The sequence below is a fragment of the Thermobia domestica genome, chromosome 2 (assembly GCF_964235325.1).
Source record: "Thermobia domestica chromosome 2, izTheDome1.hap1.1, whole genome shotgun sequence".
NCBI classification, from domain to species: domain Eukaryota; kingdom Metazoa; phylum Arthropoda; class Insecta; order Zygentoma; family Lepismatidae; genus Thermobia; species Thermobia domestica.
The window spans coordinates 110,611,978-110,634,636 of NC_137455.1; the positions used below are offsets into that span (position 1 = coordinate 110,611,978).

The window sequence follows — 22,659 nt, forward strand, 5'->3', positions numbered from 1 at the left end:
CAATTGTTAAATGGTAAACCCTCTTTTTTCGTTACCTATGCTAATTTAGCATGTGACATATATAAAATCACATGACAGAACATGTTTTAACTTTTTTTTTTTCATGTATCAAGATCCAAAGGGATAGTTAACAACTAACAAATGCCGAATTCTATTTATTAACAATAATGTTATAGATTTCATAATAAATTTTCTCTATTAAACTTAGAATGTATGACAGGTCAAATGAACCTGTAAGTTTCCCCTAATAAGCATTTCGAAATTTTCTTTTCTTTTATTAATTGCTTTTTTTCTTTTTCATACCGTTTGCTCCAAGAGAGATCTTCTGCATTTCCCCTTCTTAAATATTACTTTAATTCCATTGCCCTTACATCAAAACAGACAACACTTTAACTAATACGCAACAGGGGCGGCTTTAGGATTTTAATTTTGGGTAGGCCCGCTCCCTCGCTTATGGATACATATACACATTTGATTGATTAATGACAGTAGGAAATTACTTTTACAGTAGTGGTTGATGCTATATGTTAAATAATTATCTACCATTAATATAAACAGTGGAAAATATATTTACTCTTTATTGTATCTTTTAGCGTTTACATATTTTTCAAAGTTTTTGGATAGGCTCTTGTCTACTCGGCCTACCGCTAAAGCTACCACTGATACGCAAAGTAAAGCTATAAAGTAGATATGTATGCAAAGATTAATTACAACAAATTTAGCAACTCAAAGATATAAGCGGTTGCTCCACAAACAGAAACAATAATCCATGCTCTGGACAAGGCCACACAAAGGAGTCCTTATAAGATACTGAATTGAATCAGAATGAGTGGAGAGAAAAAATACAATAAACAAGAAGTATCATCGTTTGAAAAAAATATAAACGTTTATTACTATTTATAATACCACACAGAATTTCTGTAATACTTGTAAGAAACTATTACAAAACTAATTTCGATACGCACCAGCACCCTTTTCAAAGCTTTTCAGTCTTCTTTTAAGTTTTTTATATTCTTTCAAGAGAGCATTGAGGGAATTCCTACACTCTTTCTCTCGTTCTTTCATGTACTGAAATAGAAATTAAAAATAGTTCAATTGTGCGCAAATTAAATTTTATATTGCCTTAAATTCAATTCGGTTAAGTTCTTCCATACATTTTAATATTTTTTAAACTAGTAATGGAAATTCGAACACTATGAGAACAGTAATTAACTACAGATTTAACTCGGCGATAAAACTTTTAACTCGAAATTCCACGCTTCTTTAACAGAACATACATTTTTAATCTCTGAACCAGTTACATCATTTGGGTTTCACAAAAAGCATAAGCTAATACAGAAAGAACATATTTATTTTACTTTATCAACTGCTTAACTGAGTAATGTCGTCCTTGCGTTTCTTGTTGGAGTATGTTGTTTATATATTCGGTAATTATCTCTTCTCTTCTTCGGAAATGGTTGTTAAGGAAAATGATGAATTCATTTATGAAGCATTTCTCAATGGGAAGAGTTCCTTTTGTGGCCAAATATATAACATACATATCATCTGTGGTCACGATTACAACCCAAGTAGTGGTTCGAATTCTATTTTGAGAAATAGGTCTTCTCTCACATAGCCTAGGTACTATGAAGGGACGTTAACTTCAAATAATAAATCAATAAATTAATGAAAAATAATAATTAATATATTACTCCAATAATATTTCTTTCCTATATTTCAAGTGCTTTCCTCGGACACTTTTCGTCAGTCACGAGGCGTAAGTTCTTTGTTTTATGTAAGTCCATTTTTTCTTTCTATCTTTCAACAGTGATAAAATAATGACTAACACGTAATATATTGTTTCATGATACTAGTAGTTCTTACTTATCCCAATAGATGTAAGTGTTAGGGAGGTATGCACATTTAAAGTATATATAAATTTGATGCTACTGTACCAACTAATAACTAAAAATCTGTAAATTGAACCCTTTCCGTGAAATTTTCTTAAACCAGAACTTCACCATATCCAATAACCCAACAACTGTTTCAAATTCCGTATGCACAGTGTAGTCAAATTGAACGTAGCTTCCTAATTAAGTGTGACCATATATAACCCTTGTCCTTGTTCTACGGATTCCTTGTCCTAATGTAATATGCTACGAATGCTTTCGTTCGTCATTAGAAGTATATTGCAATGCGTACATTACATTTCGATATTACATTAGGACAAGGAATCCGTCGATTAGTACTGGAAGGGGAAAATCTTGATAAGGACTAGGATATCATTATTTCTAATCTTATTAATAAAAATAAAGATTAGCAATAATTTTATTGTATTACAATTTTAGTTATATACAAAATTTCAGAATAACAAAGTAGGGTTTACATATGATCATTTAATTAGGAAGTAGCATTCGATTTGACTACACTATGCACACGGAATTTCAAATAGTTATTGGGTGATTAGATATGGTGAAGTTCTGGTTTAAGAAGATTTCCGGAAAGGACTCATAAAAAATAATAATTTACAGGTTTTTAGTTATTAGTTAGTGCACTAACATTAAATTTATATACTTTAAATGTACATAACTCATCAACTTTTGTATACTGGGGTACGTTAGTAGACAAACAACAACTAGTATCGTAAAAGTTATTGTTAATTATTTTACTCTGTTGAAAGACAAAAATAGAAAAATGTACTTGCATAAACAAAAGAAACTTATGCCTTGTGACTGACGAAAAGTGTCCGAGGGAAGCTCTTGAAATATAGGAAAGGAACACAATTGGAAGAAAATTATTAGAGTATATAGACTACTAATTATCACAAAGTGTTCCACACGCTCAGTTAGCTGGTAATAATGGAAAACTTTGAATATGTTAGTTTTCTTATATTAAATCTTCATAACTCATACTCACGTTTTAGTTTACACTGTGAACAACAATATGAATATAAATTGTGAAGATTTAATGATATATGTTAACTGATATCACTTTGATATATGTTTACTGATATTTACTTGCAGAAAATATGTTTACTGATTCACGTAATTTAGTAATTTTGAAGAACAGAGTACTTCGCTGTTTTTCTTTTCTAAATGATCTGAATTAAATTATAGGTATTGTTTGCACTCTACCCAAATTAAAATCATTGGCTTCGTAATAGTCATTTCATTCTGCGTTATTATCCAGATGTGTGAAAGAGTGAGCAATATAAACAGCAATAAAAGTAGTAGCAAACATTAATCTAGTCGTGATCGGTATTTTTACAACACACTATTTTTTCTATGATTTTCTAGTTTCCAAGCCACATGAGCAAGTTGTGTTTCTGTATTCTGACTAAGCAAATATGTGTCACATTTAGTCAACTAGTTTACCATATTATAAGAAGCTTACGAAGAATAAAACAATAAATTAGTATAACAAATAAATAATTAAATAAAATAGTACTTTTCATACTATATTGTACTACCATGAGCAAAATAAATGACGCGTCTCTTTATTTTGAAGTTTTTTAAAAATATCTCCGTTTTCTTTATATGTTCGAAATTTCGGAAGGTTTCCCCAGCAGGACAGGTTAATAACAAACCCGTTTTTAATATTTGTGTTAGATATTAGCTTAAAATAAAGAAATTAGAAGCAAAAAACATTAAATCGACAGAAATCTCGAGAATTACCAACTCTGCTAAAGTGGGAAATTTTCAAGAACACGAGGGAATTCTGCATTTCAACACGAAGCAGCGACATCTATGTCATTGAGAGAAATGTGGATTAAATCTACAAACTAAACTTTTAACGAATATTTCTAGTATGTCTTATTATATGCATTATCTGCAAACTCAAAATATATGAATATATGCTAAGTATTAACATAAAGATAGAGCAAATAGTGGAAATTATCTATGGAAAAGGACGAATTGGTAGGACGATCGTAATGAAATATCGTCTTTACCGGAACAGGCTCAGTTCACGTAAAAAAACAAATAGCTCAGTTAGTTAAAGCAACGAGTCTGTATGCTGAAGGTAGCGGGTTCGATCCCGTGGAAGTGCCGTTATCATTTTTATCACTACACTACGGTTATTTTATTTATTTTTTTATTTGGGAAAGAATCAAATTGTAACGTATGTGTAAAACTCATGACGATACCAAAAAAAGAAAAAATGCTGTTGTCGCACTTGTATTAGCGTCCCTTATTTTGTTTGCAAACAGTTTCGTAATTATTTCCCCTGTGCTCACTGCTCACCATATGCTCGCTGCCGCATAACGAATGTTTCCCAGTAAATGTTAATTCTAATTTGGAGAATTTTATAAAGTTTCACAATATTTCTGACTAGATAGTCTTCTATCTACGTGTTTGGATATTTTGATAACAGATTTCCCTATTAAATGTTTAATTTTCCCTAGATGTTTAATTACGGAAAAGTTTTACAAGTATTTGTATTGAATTGAAATTGTTTTGAATTTACTACATAAGGTAAGTAGACCGAAGCAGGAGAACTCAAGTAATTGATATTCTACGTAAAAGCAACCTATTGTAGAATGATGATGCTTCTTACCTTCAGCACATAATCTTTACGTTAGAGAGTCAGACAGAGAAAAATCCTGGTCTTTCCTCCTCTATGATCACCCATCTTAAACCTCTACATATCATTGTTCGTCTCACAAAATTTCGGTGCTCCAAAAACATTCAAATAATAATAATAATAATAATAATAATAATAATAATAATAATAATAATAATAATAATAATAATAATAATAATAATAATAATAATAATAATAATAATAATCATCATCATCATCATCATCCTGAATATGCCATCCTTACATAATGTAGGATATCTTAGTTTCCTAGTTTAAATCTTAAATATCTTAGTTTAAAATGCTTTCTTTAGTACTTATTTGAGCAACCATGTAGGAGGGGGTACGACTTTTTATTTTTCCCCTCTCATTTCAGTAGCCTTCCAACAGAAAGTAATTTTTGATAAGCAGGACAGACAAAATGAATAAGAAATATATTTACAGCATCCTCTCCCCTTTCATGATTGGAATATTACGTAATATTTTTTATTCTACGAAAGATGGCCCTGTGCGGTTAGGGGTAGGTAACTAAAAAAATACCTAATATATAGCGCCCCTTGATTGTAATATTACCGCTTCTTTATTTGTACGAGGGAGCCCCTACACAATCAAGGGTGACAAAAAGAATAGGAAGAGTGTCTATTGATTCCAGTGGTGGATCCAGCACGAACTCCTGGGGGAGGGGAGGGGAAGTGAAACATTCTTTTGATGATGTGACGCTGTCACAAATTACCACTTAACTAAACTAAACAATAGTGGGGGGAACCGGAACCCAGTCAGTTTAAATTGATGTAAAAGTTTAATTTTTGCTTCATATTAAAGTTTTGGTTTCAAATGAGAATTTCAGTCCAAGTGGTCAATGATCAAATCTCGTGGGGCTCTTCAGTGTAGGCTAATACGGCCCCCTTATGAGAAAAGGCAAAATTATTAACATGTTTATAACTTTCGAATTTTTCGTCTATTTTAAAGAAATATTTTGCTTCGTATTAAAGTGTTGGTTCCAAATGACAAATTCAGTCCGAGTGGACAATGATCAAATCTCCGGGGGGGTCTTCAGTATAGGGGGCTACGGCTCCCTTATGGGAAACGGCAAAAATATGAAAATGCTTATAACTTCCGAATTTTCCGTCTATTTTAAAGAAATTATTGGCTTCATATTAAAGTCTTGGCTTCAAATGACAATTTCAGTCCGTGTGGACAATGATCAAATCTCGGAGGGCTCTTCGGTGTAGGGGTTTCGGCTTCTTTATGGGACAAGATTCACGTAGTTGATATTGCAAAATTGTTTTGTATATATAAGTGGAAACTTGCACCATTTGGTTAATTTTACCTCTTATATTTTGCAGAATCATATTCCAAGCAATAGTTACTTCGCAGAGCTAAAAGAAGGCACTTACTAGTTTCATTAAAATGAAATGTCTTTTGTGAGAGGAGCAGACGAACGAACAGGCACCCAAACGTTGGTTGAGTCGTACGGTTGAAACTCGTTAAGCTCGTTTCAATTATTATTATTATTATTATTATTATTATTATTATTATTAATAATAATAATAATAATAATAATAATAATAATAATAATAATAATAATAATAAAGCATTGCAGGGACCTTTGGTGCAGGGGGTCCGTGGCTCGATTCCACTTCGTGCCAAGTGAAATTTGAGGTGGACAAATATCGTGTGCATGGGTATGTGTTTTCTTGAGATTTTCCATTTTCCTCCCACTTTCTTCATTTCACCATTTCATTCATCATCATTCTCCCTTAGCGTAGGTGCATAATCGTCCAACGTTAAACTAGATATTGCAATTTCAATAATAATAATAATAATAATAATTAATTCAACTGAAAGGACTGTAATTTATGTGGACAGCAATTATCATAAATATGCAACCATTATAAAAACAATGCTTTGAGTAGAAAGATAATCCTTCCCAAGTGCTAACGAATGCGCACGAGATAAGACATGTCTCGAGAAAGAGACAAGACGCGCTTTGTGACATCCAAGATAATACGAGGCAAATGTTTTGGACACGAGATAGCTTGTAAAATGTCTCGTCTTGTCTGGAATGTCTCGAAAACAAAAGTCTAAGTTTTAAAATTATTTTTCAAGATCTATTCTCTCAGAAGTAGTTCTCTGCCTTAAAATTAATAACGACATTTGTGATTTAAAAAAAGATAAACAATGCCTAAAATTAATAGTTAACTTTTCGAAAAGAAGGGTGAACCTGAAAGATGTCCACAAACTTCGGGAGGTGATTCGTGACATCAAAAGGAGACAAATGGTCCTCTTGCAGTTTTCGAATTTAGCTTCGTTGTCGAGATACAGGGTTGCCAACTGGTCGTGTTTGAGAAACTCACTGGGAATAAATTCAAGTCCAAGAATAAACTACTACTCATATATTTTTCAGGTCAATTGACTTATACCATGTTGTAAGGTCAAATATTTATTTATGAAGTGTGTACAAAATTCGCCAGGGTCTTTTCTGAGAAAATCGTCGAGAAAAAGTCACCTCCAAGAATAAACTACCCCGCGTAAATTTTTCTAAGAGAAATATCTGATACTGCAATATAGGGTTGTTAATTAAATATTGATTAATGAAAAATAAACAAAATTGTTAAAACCATTTTTGAGAAAATAGCGTTTTTCGATTTTCGGCTGTTTGTAAACCACACTTATTTTAGGTGGTAGGAAAAAATGGAAAAGCTCCTGTAAGAATACTAAGTAAACCCTAAGTTTAAAATTTGGTGTAGATAAGTTGAACGGTATGGCCTCTAGGCGAGTGCATATAAAAGTGTGCCGAACGGACGAACCGGAAGGACGGGTGTTGAAAAGTCACATTTTCGGTATGTAGACGCCATGAAACATGTAAATCCGTTGAAATCTGAATTTGATATTATTTTCACAATCACTATATTTTCTTCTCTCTTTTGTCGCTCGAAAAAGAAAAGCCTGAGTTTACCACAAAAAGCTAGGGAGTTTCTCAAAAAATATTCAATTACAGGGCCACCGCACTAAACTTTTTCAATTCAATTTCTTAACTGTGTTAGGCCGCAGTTGTTACTGAAGTGTGTATTTGGATAATACGAATAAAATTATCGTATTATTCAAATACATCGAATGTCAGATTATCGAATAAAAAACTTCGATTGAAGAAAATCCATACTACAAAACTAGCTCACACTTTGAGCACATTTTCATTAGACATATAATAGACCAATTAATGCAATCATTGTTTATGAAATATGAAAAAAATCAAATGAGTCACTTTGGGAAAGTCGTTCAAAAAGAACACGTCAGGAGTAACCTACCTCTTGTGAATTGTTTCGAACAATGAGTTAAGATATACTTTTGGTTATTAATGAAATATTTATTTGCGAAATTTGAACAAAATCGCCTGTCGTTCGAGAAAATTGTCAGGGAAAAAACCTTGACCCCAAAAATAAACTATCCGTTGTAATTGTTTTTCATAGAAATGACTTATACTAAAATATAGGGTTATTAATGAAATACTTATTTATGAATTATCAATAAAATTGTCCGAGTAATTTTTTAGAAAATCGTGAGGGAAAAATAACTCCCCGAATAAACTATCTCTTGAGGATTCTTTCAGGGTAAGCGAGTTATTCCATATTACTAGGTTTTTAATGAAATATTTATTTCTGAGTACGAACAAAATTGCTTGACTCATTTTTGAGAAAACCGTGGAGGAAAAACACCCACAAGAGTAAACTACCCCTCGCATATTTTTTCAGGACAAACGAGTTTTGCCATATTGTTCGGTTATTAACGAAATATTTATTTTTGAAATATGAATAAACTTTTTTGAGTCGTTTTTGAGAAAATCGCCCAGACAACACTCTACCAAGAATAAACTACCCCTCACATTTTTTTTTAGGACAAACGAGTTATGCCATATTGATAAGTTATTAATGAAATCTTTATTTATGAAATATGAACGAAAACATTTGAGTCCATTTTGAGAAAATCACTGAGAAAAAACTCACCCCCTTAGTATAAACTACCCCTTGTAGATTTTTCTCAGATAAATGCCTTATACCACAAAATAGGGTTGCTAATTAAATATTGATTTATATAAAAAAAAAAGAAAACAAGATCGTTAGAGCCAGTTATGAGAAAATATCTTTTTTTTATTTTCATCGTACAGGAAACTACCCTTGTTTTGGGAGTAGGAGGGAAATAAAAAAAAACTATAGGAAATACTATGAAAATCTTAAACTAAAATTTGTTGTAAATAATTTGAACGGTATGGCCTCTAGGCGAGTGCATATAAAAGTGTGCCGAACGGACGAACCGGAAGGACGGGTGTTGAAAAGTCACATTTTCGGTATGTAGACGCCATGAAACATGTAAATCCGTTGAAATCTGAATTTGATATTATTTTCACAATCACTATATTTTCTTCTCTCTTTTGTCGCTCGAAAAAGAAAAGCCTGAGTTTACCACAAAAAGCTAGGGAGTTTCTCAAAAAATATTCAATTACAGGGCCACCGCACTAAACTTTTTCAATTCAATTTCTTAACTGTGTTAGGCCGCAGTTGTTACTGAAGTGTGTATTTGGATAATACGAATAAAATTATCGTATTATTCAAATACATCGAATGTCAGATTATCGAATAAAAAACTTCGATTGAAGAAAATCCATACTACAAAACTAGCTCACACTTTGAGCACATTTTCATTAGACATATAATAGACCAATTAATGCAATCATTGTTTATGAAATATGAAAAAAATCAAATGAGTCACTTTGGGAAAGTCGTTCAAAAAGAACACGTCAGGAGTAACCTACCTCTTGTGAATTGTTTCGAACAATGAGTTAAGATATACTTTTGGTTATTAATGAAATATTTATTTGCGAAATATGAACAAAATCGCCTGTCGTTCGAGAAAATTGTCGGGGAAAAAACCTTGACCCCAAAAATAAACTATCCGTTGTAATTGTTTTTCATAGAAATGACTTATACTAAAATATAGGGTTATTAATGAAATACTTATTTATGAATTATCAATAAAATTGTCCGAGTAATTTTTTAGAAAATCGTGAGGGAAAAATAACTCCCCGAATAAACTATCTCTTGAGGATTCTTTCAGGGTAAGCGAGTTATTCCATATTACTAGGTTTTTAATGAAATATTTATTTCTGAGTACGAACAAAATTGCTTGACTCATTTTTGAGAAAACCGTGGAGGAAAAACACCCACAAGAGTAAACTACCCCTCGCATATTTTTTCAGGACAAACGAGTTTTGCCATATTGTTCGGTTATTAACGAAATATTTATTTTTGAAATATGAATAAACTTTTTTGAGTCGTTTTTGAGAAAATCGCCCAGACAACACTCTACCAAGAATAAACTACCCCTCACATTTTTTTTAGGACAAACGAGTTATGCCATATTGATAAGTTATTAATGAAATCTTTATTTATGAAATATGAACGAAAACATTTGAGTCCATTTTGAGAAAATCACTGAGAAAAAACTCACCCCCTTAGTATAAACTACCCCTTGTAGATTTTTCTCAGATAAATGCCTTATACCACAAAATAGGGTTGCTAATTAAATATTGATTTATATAAAAAAAAAAAAGAAAACAAGATCGTTAGAGCCAGTTATGAGAAAATATCTTTTTTTTTATTTTCATCGTACAGGAAACTACCCTTGTTTTGGGAGTAGGAGGGAAATAAAAAAAAACTATAGGAAATACTATGAAAATCTTAAACTAAAATTTGTTGTAAATAATTTGAACGGTATGGCCTCTAGGCGAGTGCATATAAAAGTGTGCCGAACGGACGAACCGGAAGGACGGGTGTTGAAAAGTCACATTTTCGGTATGTAGACGCCATGAAACATGTAAATCCGTTGAAATCTGAATTTGATATTATTTTCACAATCACTATATTTTCTTCTCTCTTTTGTCGCTCGAAAAAGAAAAGCCTGAGTTTACCACAAAAAGCTAGGGAGTTTCTCAAAAAATATTCAATTACAGGGCCACCGCACTAAACTTTTTCAATTCAATTTCTTAACTGTGTTAGGCCGCAGTTGTTACTGAAGTGTGTATTTGGATAATACGAATAAAATTATCGTATTATTCAAATACATCGAATGTCAGATTATCGAATAAAAAACTTCGATTGAAGAAAATCCATACTACAAAACTAGCTCACACTTTGAGCACATTTTCATTAGACATATAATAGACCAATTAATGCAATCATTGTTTATGAAATATGAAAAAAATCAAATGAGTCACTTTGGGAAAGTCGTTCAAAAAGAACACGTCAGGAGTAACCTACCTCTTGTGAATTGTTTCGAACAATGAGTTAAGATATACTTTTGGTTATTAATGAAATATTTATTTGCGAAATTTGAACAAAATCGCCTGTCGTTCGAGAAAATTGTCAGGGAAAAAACCTTGACCCCAAAAATAAACTATCCGTTGTAATTGTTTTTCATAGAAATGACTTATACTAAAATATAGGGTTATTAATGAAATACTTATTTATGAATTATCAATAAAATTGTCCGAGTAATTTTTTAGAAAATCGTGAGGGAAAAATAACTCCCCGAATAAACTATCTCTTGAGGATTCTTTCAGGGTAAGCGAGTTATTCCATATTACTAGGTTTTTAATGAAATATTTATTTCTGAGTACGAACAAAATTGCTTGACTCATTTTTGAGAAAACCGTGGAGGAAAAACACCCACAAGAGTAAACTACCCCTCGCATATTTTTTCAGGACAAACGAGTTTTGCCATATTGTTCGGTTATTAACGAAATATTTATTTTTGAAATATGAATAAACTTTTTTGAGTCGTTTTTGAGAAAATCGCCCAGACAACACTCTACCAAGAATAAACTACCCCTCACATTTTTTTTTAGGACAAACGAGTTATGCCATATTGATAAGTTATTAATGAAATCTTTATTTATGAAATATGAACGAAAACATTTGAGTCCATTTTGAGAAAATCACTGAGAAAAAACTCACCCCCTTAGTATAAACTACCCCTTGTAGATTTTTCTCAGATAAATACCTTATACCACAAAATAGGGTTGCTAATTAAATATTGATTTATAAAAAAAAAAAAGAAAACAAGATCGTTAGAGCCAGTTATGAGAAAATATCTTTTTTTTATTTTCATCGTACAGGAAACTACCCTTGTTTTGGGAGTAGGAGGGAAATAAAAAAAAACTATAGGAAATACTATGAAAATCTTAAACTAAAATTTGGTGCAGATAAGTTGAACGGTATGGCTTCTAGGCGAGTGCACAGAAAAGTGTAGCGAACGGACGGACGAACTGATGGACATGTATCGAAAAAGAACTTTTTCGGTGTTAGGGGCTATAATACGTGTAAATTCGTTGAAATCTCAAATTTGATTTTTTTTCGAACACCATACTTTCTTCTCTCATTTGTCACTTCAAAGTAAAAGGAACTCAGAACTACAGATAAAAGACACCTACTTTTACGCATAGACATTTATTGATTTAAAACTGTTTTAGTTTGTGTCATTTCACTTCCAATTGAAAGGTTTTACAATGATTAACGGCATACCAATGACAAGACGGAAGTTTTCAGGAAGTAAATGCATTCAGAAGTCTAGACTGCATTACAGCCTGTTTTTATTTCTGCAATTGTTAACAGCTGTAATTTCGTCCAAACGCTACATGAAATAATTTTTGGTTGACGTCATTGTATTACTATTTTAGTATTGTTCTCTTCAGACTTGGTTGAAGTTTTGTCTTAACGGTTATACATTTTTTCTTTCTTATTTCATCGTTACACATAAGAACAAAATGTTATGGTGAGTGGATAGATTCGAACCTACGAACATTGAGTTTATATTCTTCCAACACTTTACCAATGGACCAAGCTTTGTCTTCACGTTAACGCCCGGTTACAGGGTTTACTACGATTTAAATAAAATGGATGGCTGTTAGAATTCCCTGCTCACATATTTCGATAAATAATTTTCATTGCTTCGTAGATACCTAGAGCAATGTTTAGATACACATTTTAGGAGAGTGAATTTTGGTGTATATAATAATTTCATGCCAGGTAAAAGCTAGATAAGTTTTGATAAAATGTTTCATATGTAGTTCTCAACAGGGACGTAGCCAGAGTTCTGAGTTTGGGGGGGCCATATTTACAAATGGAATAACCCATATATATATATATATATATATATATATATATATATATATATATATATATATATATATACTCAGGATAATTCGCGGAAAATATCGTTTGGAATACTCACCAATAGATTGCCCTAAATTAAACTTTAACTACTCTTTCGGAGGTTAAAAATGTGAACCTCTCTTGCGAAATGCCATAATGAAACAATAATTTAAAAATTATGTATTTATAATGTTTACTTATGCAAGGACATTATAAAACGCAATACTTCATACAAATACTTTTTGGTACATTTATATATATACCTTTTTGCTTTGTACCTTTTTATACTTTGTAGCTTGAGAAAATAGAAATAATATAGTAACAGACGTTCACTACCCAAAAAATGCGATGAGTTGTATGAGGCTACCTAAACTGAACACACAGGCTATCGAGACGTATATTTTACTGTTACTTTTCAAAGATCCTGACTTCCTTCATATATTATACTGTAAACAATTACGGTCACATTTACTGACCGATTACCGACAATTCTGGCTGCCTACCGGTTACCCTAAAATTTACAGTATTACCGTAAAATTTATGGTTATAAGTTAGGTCACAAAAAGGTCGTATGTATGCCCTATTACCATAACTTAAATACTATTACCGTAAATTTTAGGGTACTCTGTTGGCAGCCAGAATTGATGGTAATCGGTCAATAAATGTGACCGTAATTGTTTACAGTGTAGTACATTTTATTGTTTACAAAATCGTTGTCTTCCGTGCGTCTCAAACATAAATCAATCCAAGAGGTTACTACAATTATTTGAACTTCCGTGAACATAAAAAAAATCTAATCAGCGAAGTACATATATAATAAAATAATAATTGGTAAAATATTGGCCTAATATTACAACACTATTTTCTTTAATGCTGTTCTTGCATCATCTGAGAACGTTTTGCCACATTGTATTTACAAATTACTTGCTGAACACAAACTGTGACGTCTATGCAACGACTTTGCGAATATATCAATAATTTTATCTTCTTCATGCTTAGAGGCTATCTATTGTTCTATTTCAAGTGCGACTAACGCTGATGTTCTATCCTAACCAGACTTACAACTAAGATATGATTTGAACCTTTTATGCACGCTCAAAGAACACTCACAAGAAGCTGATGACACAGGTAGCGTCAAGGCTATTTTCACCAAATTCGTAGTGTGGGGAAAATTGGCTTGGACAGAGCAGCATACAGATCCGAGATATTTGTAATTTATTTCTCCTTCATAAGAGATTCTACATAATTTTTTATAACAATGAATTCATGTTCAGGAAAATCTATTTCGGACGTAGCAGTTGCCTCCTTCGTCAAGAACAGTTTTGATTTAGGATGACACGCTTGAATGCCACGAATTACAGATATATTTTCCTTACAGAATCGTCTGTCAAACTCGTTCGCAATGTTTTCAACCACTGGATATAGGAGTTCTGTACGAAAATTCGCTTCAGTATAAACCTGTGTTCTTTTCTTCGGAATACTACCCGGAACCAGAAAATCTTTTATACTACTATCATTTCGCTTTTCTCTGCTCTTTGGTTGATTAAAACTTTCTATACCATTTTGTTTGACAAACTCCTATGCTTCAGTGTAGAGACGCAATGAATGTTCCTTTGTTCTAAGTTCTTTTATGGCTTCAACAACCGAACAAATAAGTAGCTCGGCGTTTGCTAGGGTAATATCTTGTCCTTGTAGAAAATTATTCAGGCCACTAGTAATTCCCAAGATCTTACTAAAAACAATCAAGCATGAAACAGTGGCAAATGATTTCAGTTTGTTCGCAATACTCTCAGCTTCAGTAGTCTTCTTAGCATCCTTTCCCTCTAATGCAAAGATTATAGCTCCATCATTCTTTTTTTTAGCATTCAATGAATGACCATGTGAAGCGCAACGAATGTCTAAAATCAGATATACTGGACTGCTCCAAACCTAACACTGTCTGAGCCTGCTGTATTCGTCTATGAGCTTTTACGACGTAGAAATAATTATGCAAAGTCTGCAATAAATCAAAAAATGTATTTACTTGTTCGAACGAACACACTTCTACAATAAATTTAATTGATGTGCATTGCAATTTATATTCAGTGCGAGGGGATAAGACTTTCGAAATTACTTTTGCACACCACCTATGTGGCCTCTCATAACGCTCGCCCCATCGTAAGCTTGCCCAATGCATTTTGAGTCCTTATTAACACCTACCGGTACAGAAGCCAAAGTTTCGATAATTGTTTTCGATATGTATTCAGCATTTACCTCACGAAGTTTGACAAATTTCAGAAAGTGCTCTATCGGTTTAGAATTTTTCACATATCTCACATAAACACTAAGTTGTTCAGAAACATTAACATCTCGCGTTTCATAGCCATAACGCTGAATTTTCTAGCGGCACTTACAATGACGTTGATGATTTCCTCACCGCAGCACAAGATAACTTCATTTGGAATTTCTGGGGATACATAAGTGATATTCCCTGGCGCTGTATAATTCTATAAAAAAGAATCCAAACGTCGTAACAACTCAAATGTTTGCAAGCCCCCGCCAAGTGAACTTTGTGGTGGACAAACACCATGTGCGTGGGTTTTCTCGGGGTTCTCCCGTTTCCTCCCACTTTCTTCATTCCACCATTTCATTCATTACTCATCATCACCGTCTCCTTTAGCCTAACCGGCATAACCGTGGAACGTAAAACTCAAAGATTTCATTTTTTCAAATGTTTGCAAGAAATTCCCTTTATTTAAACTGCTGTCATCTTCATCGTTGCCTCGGAAAGCCAATCCCTATCGACCCAAATGGATCACAATCACCACTATTTTTTCTATATGCTTTAAGCACTCTCGACGGGTTCTTATTTCTTTTCCAGATGTATCGTTTTGCAGATTCAGGACATCTCCAGTTTCTTTGGACCTCTGAAACCAGTCATTCACATGAATGTTTTGCTGTGAGATGCTAGCACCTTCCTTATCAACACTGTCCGAATGAATATTTTCCTAAGCAACAACACGCACCTTATCAGTTTCACTGAAGATACTCACCAATTGCTTATCACTTTTTTCGTGTGAAATAAAATATCCAGATTTTATAAATCTTTCCATATTTAACTTAATTTCAAGAACACATGCATAGCAAACTTAACAGTGTGGATTCCATGTTCAGTAAGAAAATAGGCTCTTTCCCGCTCAGCCACAGTTGCCAGCGCCAGAGTAAACCTACACTCAGTACTTTCTCGTAAAACAATTAAAAGATACTATAAGATACTATGTTGCAAAACCCAGCAATGTGGGAGAAGTATTCTCTTAGCCTTTGAGTCGAATCAACTTTTCATTTTTTTTTTCTTAGTCGGTTATACAAAGTGCATTCGTATGGCTTTTTAGCCTTAGTACTTCAAGGCGACTATAAGGCTGTAATCACTCAAAGGGCTGGAAGAACCTCGCAATGTTAACGAAGGTGACGGTGTAAAAGTTATTACCGTTCACTTTTAATGTTTAAAAAATACCTATAAATGGATTTTTAAAAAATTCTTAGAAATATGAATAATTTCAGTTTACTATGGATATTTTTTTTCATTTATTGTCGGATAAAAACAATTTGTAACATATAATTTTAAATAAATATTTGGGGGGCCAAGCCAAGATTTGGGGAGGCCGGTGCCCCCCCGGGCCCCCCCTTAGCTACGTCCCTGGTTCTCAATAATAAGCTTGCTGTTCGGAGTGAAGTTCCAAGGTTCAGCATTGCCTAGCAGTTTTTGCTATTAATATCCCTTCTAACAATATTGGCAGTGGACAAAAGTTAGCCCGTGTTGAAGCTTTTTGCTCCTAATTTAGTTATTTTACTTATTTAAGGAATATATTGAAAATTGTCAGCAGGCACGTATGCAGTAATTTATTTCGGGAGAAGTCCGACTTCAATATTAGTATAAATTATAATAAAATTTAAAAGATAATCCTTAAATTTAGGCTAAATTTACAGAGAAGTTCGGATTTCAGAGGGGAGTCCGGACCACCTGGACCCACCCCTAAATGCGTCCTTGTTTGTCAGTAACGTTTCCTCATTTTGAAACCCTCAAAAACTTCGGATATATAAAGGAAAACGAGTTATTTTCGATAAAATATCACTTCAGAAGACGCAACAGTTTTATTGCACATGGTGGTATCCCAAGTTCACAAGGGCAAGAATTCATTAATTTTGATTCTCTGTCATTGTGCTCTATGGAAAGGTTAGGTTTGTAACATATTACTCCTACGAACAAGCATGACTGGCAGATAGGAATACTGAACACAACTCCAGAGAAATGCATGATGAACTTACGTTTATAGCTACGCTTTGGTGATTTGCCCTCAAGGTCAATCGAGTGGTAATTCAGTTCCGTCTCTGTTCTTAAGCCATGTTCGTATTACTTCGAACAGTTTTGATAATGAAAAGCATGCCTCTTAATATAACAGACTTCTTTCGCGTAAGAAATCGAAACTCAGTTGGTCAGAGCAACTAGTCTGTAAGAATTAGGTTGTTAGTTAGTTAGGAGCCCAGTACGAGTAAGGGTTTTTATTACTATTGTTTTTATCCTTTTTATGTGAGGAAAAATCAAATTGTGACATCGCGATATCAAATGTATTTGATTAGGTAGCTTTGTCTTAGCTAAACTTTAAACATCAGTAACCGTCGAAATTATTTCACCAACTGATCACTTACTGAACATTTCAAACACGTCAAACCAGTGGCATAACATGAAGGTTAACCTCTCCTCCGCAGTCCTTAGTTATGCGTCCGTACTTTCAAGGGCGGACTAAGGGCCGGGCGACTGCCCGGGGCGCCAGAGAAAGAGGTGCACCAAAACGAGCCTCAAAAAGTAAATTTTATAATGTGCTTTCTACTGACGTTTTTGGTTTATATTCTTGTAAAGTAGTGGCAATTATATGATCTTTTTCCATTTCACTATTGAAGAAGAGAGTTTCATAGTACTAAGGGGGCTGTATCGAAAAATTAAGAGATGGCATGTAGAATAAAGAGTGTTAAATAATAATAATAATAATAATAATAATAATAATAATAAATATGAATGTCTTTGGAGAGCCGAAATTATGTGAGACGAACAATGATATGTAGAGGTTTAAGATGGGTGGTCATAGAGGAGGAAAAACCAGGATTTTTCTCTCTCTGACTCTCTAACGTTAAGATTATGTGCTGAAGGTAAGAAGCATCATCATTCTACAATAGGTTGCTTTTACGTAGAGTATCTATTACTTGAGCTCCCCTCCTTCGGGCAACTTTGCTTATGTAGTAAATTCAAAACAATTTCAATTTAAGACAAATATTTATAGAGAAAATTAAACATTTAATAGGGAAATCTGTTATCAAAATATCCAAACACGTAGATAGAAGACTATGTAGTGAGAAACATTTGTGAAACTATAAAATTCTCCAAATTAGAATTAACATTTACTGGAAAACATTCGTTATGCATCAGTGAGCACAGGGGATATAATTACGAATCTGTTTGCAAACAAAAATTAGAGACACTAATGCAAATGCGACGATATTTTCTCTTTTTTTTTTTTTTTTGGTATCGTCATGAGTTTTACACATATGTTACAATTTGATTCTTTCCCAAATAAAAAATAAATAAAATAACCTTAGTGATAAAAATGACAACAGTACTTCCACGGGATTCGAACCGTCTACCTTCGGTATACAAACGCGTTGCTTTATCTAACTGAGCTATTTGCTCTCTTACGTAAGCTGAACCTGTTCTACAGTAAAGACGATTTTTCATTACGATTGGGCTAACAATTCGTCTTTTTCCATAGGTAATTTCCACTATTTGTACTATCTATACGTTAATACTTAGCATAGATTCATATATTTGAGTTTGCTGATAATGCATATAATAAGACATACTAGAAATATTTCGTTAAAATTTTCGTTTGTAGATCTAATCCACGCTTCTCTCAATGACATAGATGTCGCTGCTTCGTGTTGAACTGCAGAATTCCCTCGCGTTCTTGAAAATTTCCCACTTTAGCAGAGTTGGTAATTCTCGAGATTTCTGTCGATTTAATGTTTTTTGCTTCTAATTTCTTTATTTTAAGCTAATATCTAACACAAATATTAAAAACGGGTTTGTTATTAACCTGTCCTGCTGGGGAAACCTTCCGAAATTTCGAACATATAAAGAAAATGGAGATATTTTCAAAAAACTTCAAAATAAAGAGACGCGTCATTTATTTTGCTCATGGTAGTACAATTAAAAATAATACTTATAGATTTTAATTCGGCTTCTTTCTTGATAAGCATATGCTTCAATTGAGATATCTGTGAACGGCTTTCGCTATCACTTGTCAGAACTGAGTAATCAGCACTATGAAGCGTGATTTCAGCCTTCATTTCCACATTGGATCCATGGAACCGAGTTTTCTCTTCACTCCGCCTGCAAGAACAAATTTAAGTCAAAATATAACTCATATGTGGTATTTTAAAGTGTGAGAAATAAGATTTGTTGATTAAATACGATTGACTATACTTTATATCTGTTCATTTAAATGCGTACTCATTGATTTCCATTCTACGTGATACGGAAGTGAAATTTGTCAATTATACTTCTTATATATTTATTATTAGACCTGTATCAAATAAAATGGAAAGGAACTAATTCTAAGTGCAAGTCAGTCAGAGGCGGCTCTATAATGTAATCACAAAGTCACGTGCCTTCTCAATTAATACGAAAAATATATATAACCCTTGTGTATATATAAAACAAATAAGTATAAACATTTATTCCTGTATACGAATGTGGAATGACCAAAGAAATTGTATTAGTTATTTTAGTATGGGGTTTGGAACTCTGATTGATGTCCATAAAAGATTTGACAAGATAACGTAAATTCCTCTTTTGACACTGTTCATTTGTCTGGCTTGGGCCTTTCTAGCTTTGCCTGCCTCATAGAAAAATCCTTTAAACGCTGGCCTTACATACAACATAATTACACTCTAATCGTGACCGGCTAAACCTTCTGTTTTCTAATTCCTTGCGGCGGGTGGGGAAGGAAAAATAGACTGGAGCCTCTAAGCCAGTATCCACCATAAAAGCACTCTCTCACATCATCATTAACTGCTCTGAAGCGATGGACAACATTGGAAGTCCTTCAAGACCTAACAACAACGGGAAGAGACTGATGACGCGATCAAATAACAGTGATACCAACCATGAGGGGGAATTAAGTGAAAACGATTGCAGCCTCTATAGGCTCAGGAATTACTTTATATGCCTTCCTGCATTTTCGTGGTTTATATTGTAGAAAACATTACTTAATCCTCAAAATGTCCACCGTATTTTTTTCTTTTTGTATTGTTTCAATGTAATTCGAACACTGAATTTATTGCCAATAAAAATTTTCTTTTATCCTACCGATAAAATATACCTAAAAGATATCTGATACTTTCACTTTTTTTTTTTTTTTTTTTTTTTTTTACACGGCGAGCTATTAACAAGAAAGTTAACAAGTAGTACCTTTAACATACTATCATTCTGCCCAGATAAGATGGTAGGAGATTAAAACAAGTTTTCTCTCCACCCGCTCATGTATGAGACCTCATAAACTTGAATTTTGGTGTTCCTCTTTCCACCCTCAACACACGGAGGTACAAAAACGTCTCTAACTATGTCTGAAGAATTAATTGTAATTTTCATAATATTACTTTAAACCAGTTTATTATAATAATTTGTATTAGTGAGCTAAGTAGTCATTTTTAGTAAAATTGTAAATTAATGAAACATGTCATTAATTTGATAGTCGGAGATAATGTTTGAATGGTAAACGATAACGATTAGTTAGGGATTGACAAACTGCTTCTTGTATTTATATTATAATTTTCTCTTAATATGCAATCCAAAAGTAAATACAATTAGTGTATCTATTAGTAGTATTAAAGCGAAAACATTATACCGACTGAACTTCAAATGAGTAGATAAAAGAACTCGTATCCTCTTTAATCAAGTTCAAACGTGTGATCCCCTAATATTGTAAACTGGCATTTTCACAATTATTTTAATTATTTTTTATAAATTTTATTTATTTATCTATTTTACTGTAGGACTGCAAGACTTCTAAATTCTTGCTTTGCTAAGGACTAAACATGAAATATGCTACAAATGAATATACACTACAATCTATAAAAAATAATGTAGTGTATTGGTTGCAATTGACTACCATATAGCAGTCTTTCTCATCTCACATCACGAGTCCGTTTTATCACATCTTGCCAACAACTTCTCTGTTTCTGATAAGTTCTTTGACGTCGTTTCTTATCTTAGAGTGTAAAATTTATGTGTTTAAACCCTACTCACATATGCAACTTTGCAAAGAATAACAAACAGAGCCGTATTTAACATTTTTGTTGTTTCCCAAATCAATAAATACCGGTGTAGAAAATTTGAGACAGTGACAGATCGTGACACAAAGTCGATGAATTAGCTAAGCTCAAGAATAATACAATTTTGTCACAACAATGAAATACTCATAAATTCCTTGGGTAATAAGCTCTAGAAGCTATAAGTAATTCTAGAAGTTAACCAACAATAGAAAGGTTTTGAAAGTAGATCAAGGCATGTGTCAACAGTGGAAAAATGGAAATTTCCTATTATATAAAAGCGAATGTGAGTTTCTGTCTGGTAGCATCACGCAATAACTACTGAACCAAATTCGTCACGATTATCAAACTTAGCCCTCCTCCCCTTCAAAGGATCATATGGCATCAAATTGATTAAAATACATTCTAAGGGGGATGGGGAGGAATCATGATTAATTCGGAAAAGTTGAGTATTTCACCAGCCCGTCAAGTTAGGAATATCAAACTTGGTATATAAACTTTTCAATAGAAATAAACGGACTCATGTCCCAGTGTTGTTGGAAGTTTCTGTTTTAAGGAAGGCATCTATCTATATAAATTTGATATGATTTAAGTTTTCCGTTCCTTTCAGGAGCGAGGCTATGTGAGACGCGGACCTACAGCTTAAAGTGGAATCCGAACCACATGAGCCCCTGAACCCGGGTCTCCCACTCTACCTATATAAAATGTATACATATGTGCGTACGTTACAGCATAACTCTGGAACACCTCGAGCAATTTCAACTAAACTTGATACACGTATAGCTTACAATCTGAAAAGAAAATACTGTGGTGATAAAATACACCTAACATTCCTAGCAGGATTGGAAGGTGAACAAGTGCAAAAGTATTTTATTTCGATGGTCGATATTACTGTTGAATCCATAATTTTCGGTGTCGCTGAGATGATTGCTGACGCATCCCATGACATTTAAGCCAAAGTTTAGACAAGAAGGGGCATGTCAGGTGGCCTGGAAACGTACGGAGCATTACCGAAGGCGTTGTTCATGTTTATTTATTTTATTCATTTCTTCATTTTTGACAGGGGCAATTTCACCTCTTCCTTTATTTCCATAGTGGCAACGTCAAAGGCGTTTCTCTTCCTTATTCATTTCTATATGTTTGAAGAGGAAACGCCAAAGGCGTTGCTCTTTGTTACTCATTTCACTCACAGTTGCCTGGGGAATTGACAGAGGAAACCTCGAAGGCGTTACTCTTAGTTATTTATTTCACTCATTTCTTTATATACACGAAGATGTGGGGACGGCAACGCCAAAGGCGCTGTTCTTCGTTATTTATTTCACTCTTTTTCTGTTTTCAAAAGGAAAACGCCAAAGGCAGTGCTCTTCATTATTTATTTCACTCGGCGTTCCCCAGGAATTGAATTCGTTATTTATTTCACTTCTTTTAATATTTACTTACAGTAAGCCGTGGCGAAAGCAATGCCAAAGGTGTTGCTGCTCGCTACTTCACTAATTTCAACGAAGCACCAAAGATGTTGCTATTAAGGTATTTC

General features: G+C 33.3%; 1 protein-coding gene across 2 annotated transcripts in view; it reads right to left on the reverse strand.

The window, feature by feature from the left end:
• Window positions 1–22,659, reverse strand: part of LOC145674697 (uncharacterized) — a 99,676-nt gene that overhangs the window by 25,009 nt on the left and 52,008 nt on the right. For both annotated transcript variants that reach the window (XM_081744946.1, XM_081744944.1), the window contains exons 4-5: window positions 19,018–19,185; window positions 966–1,063 (exon numbers count right to left, since the gene is read on the reverse strand). In XM_081744946.1, coding sequence (XP_081601072.1) covers window positions 966–1,063; window positions 19,018–19,185 — 266 coding nt within the window. The remainder of the gene's footprint in view (window positions 1–965; window positions 1,064–19,017; window positions 19,186–22,659) is intronic.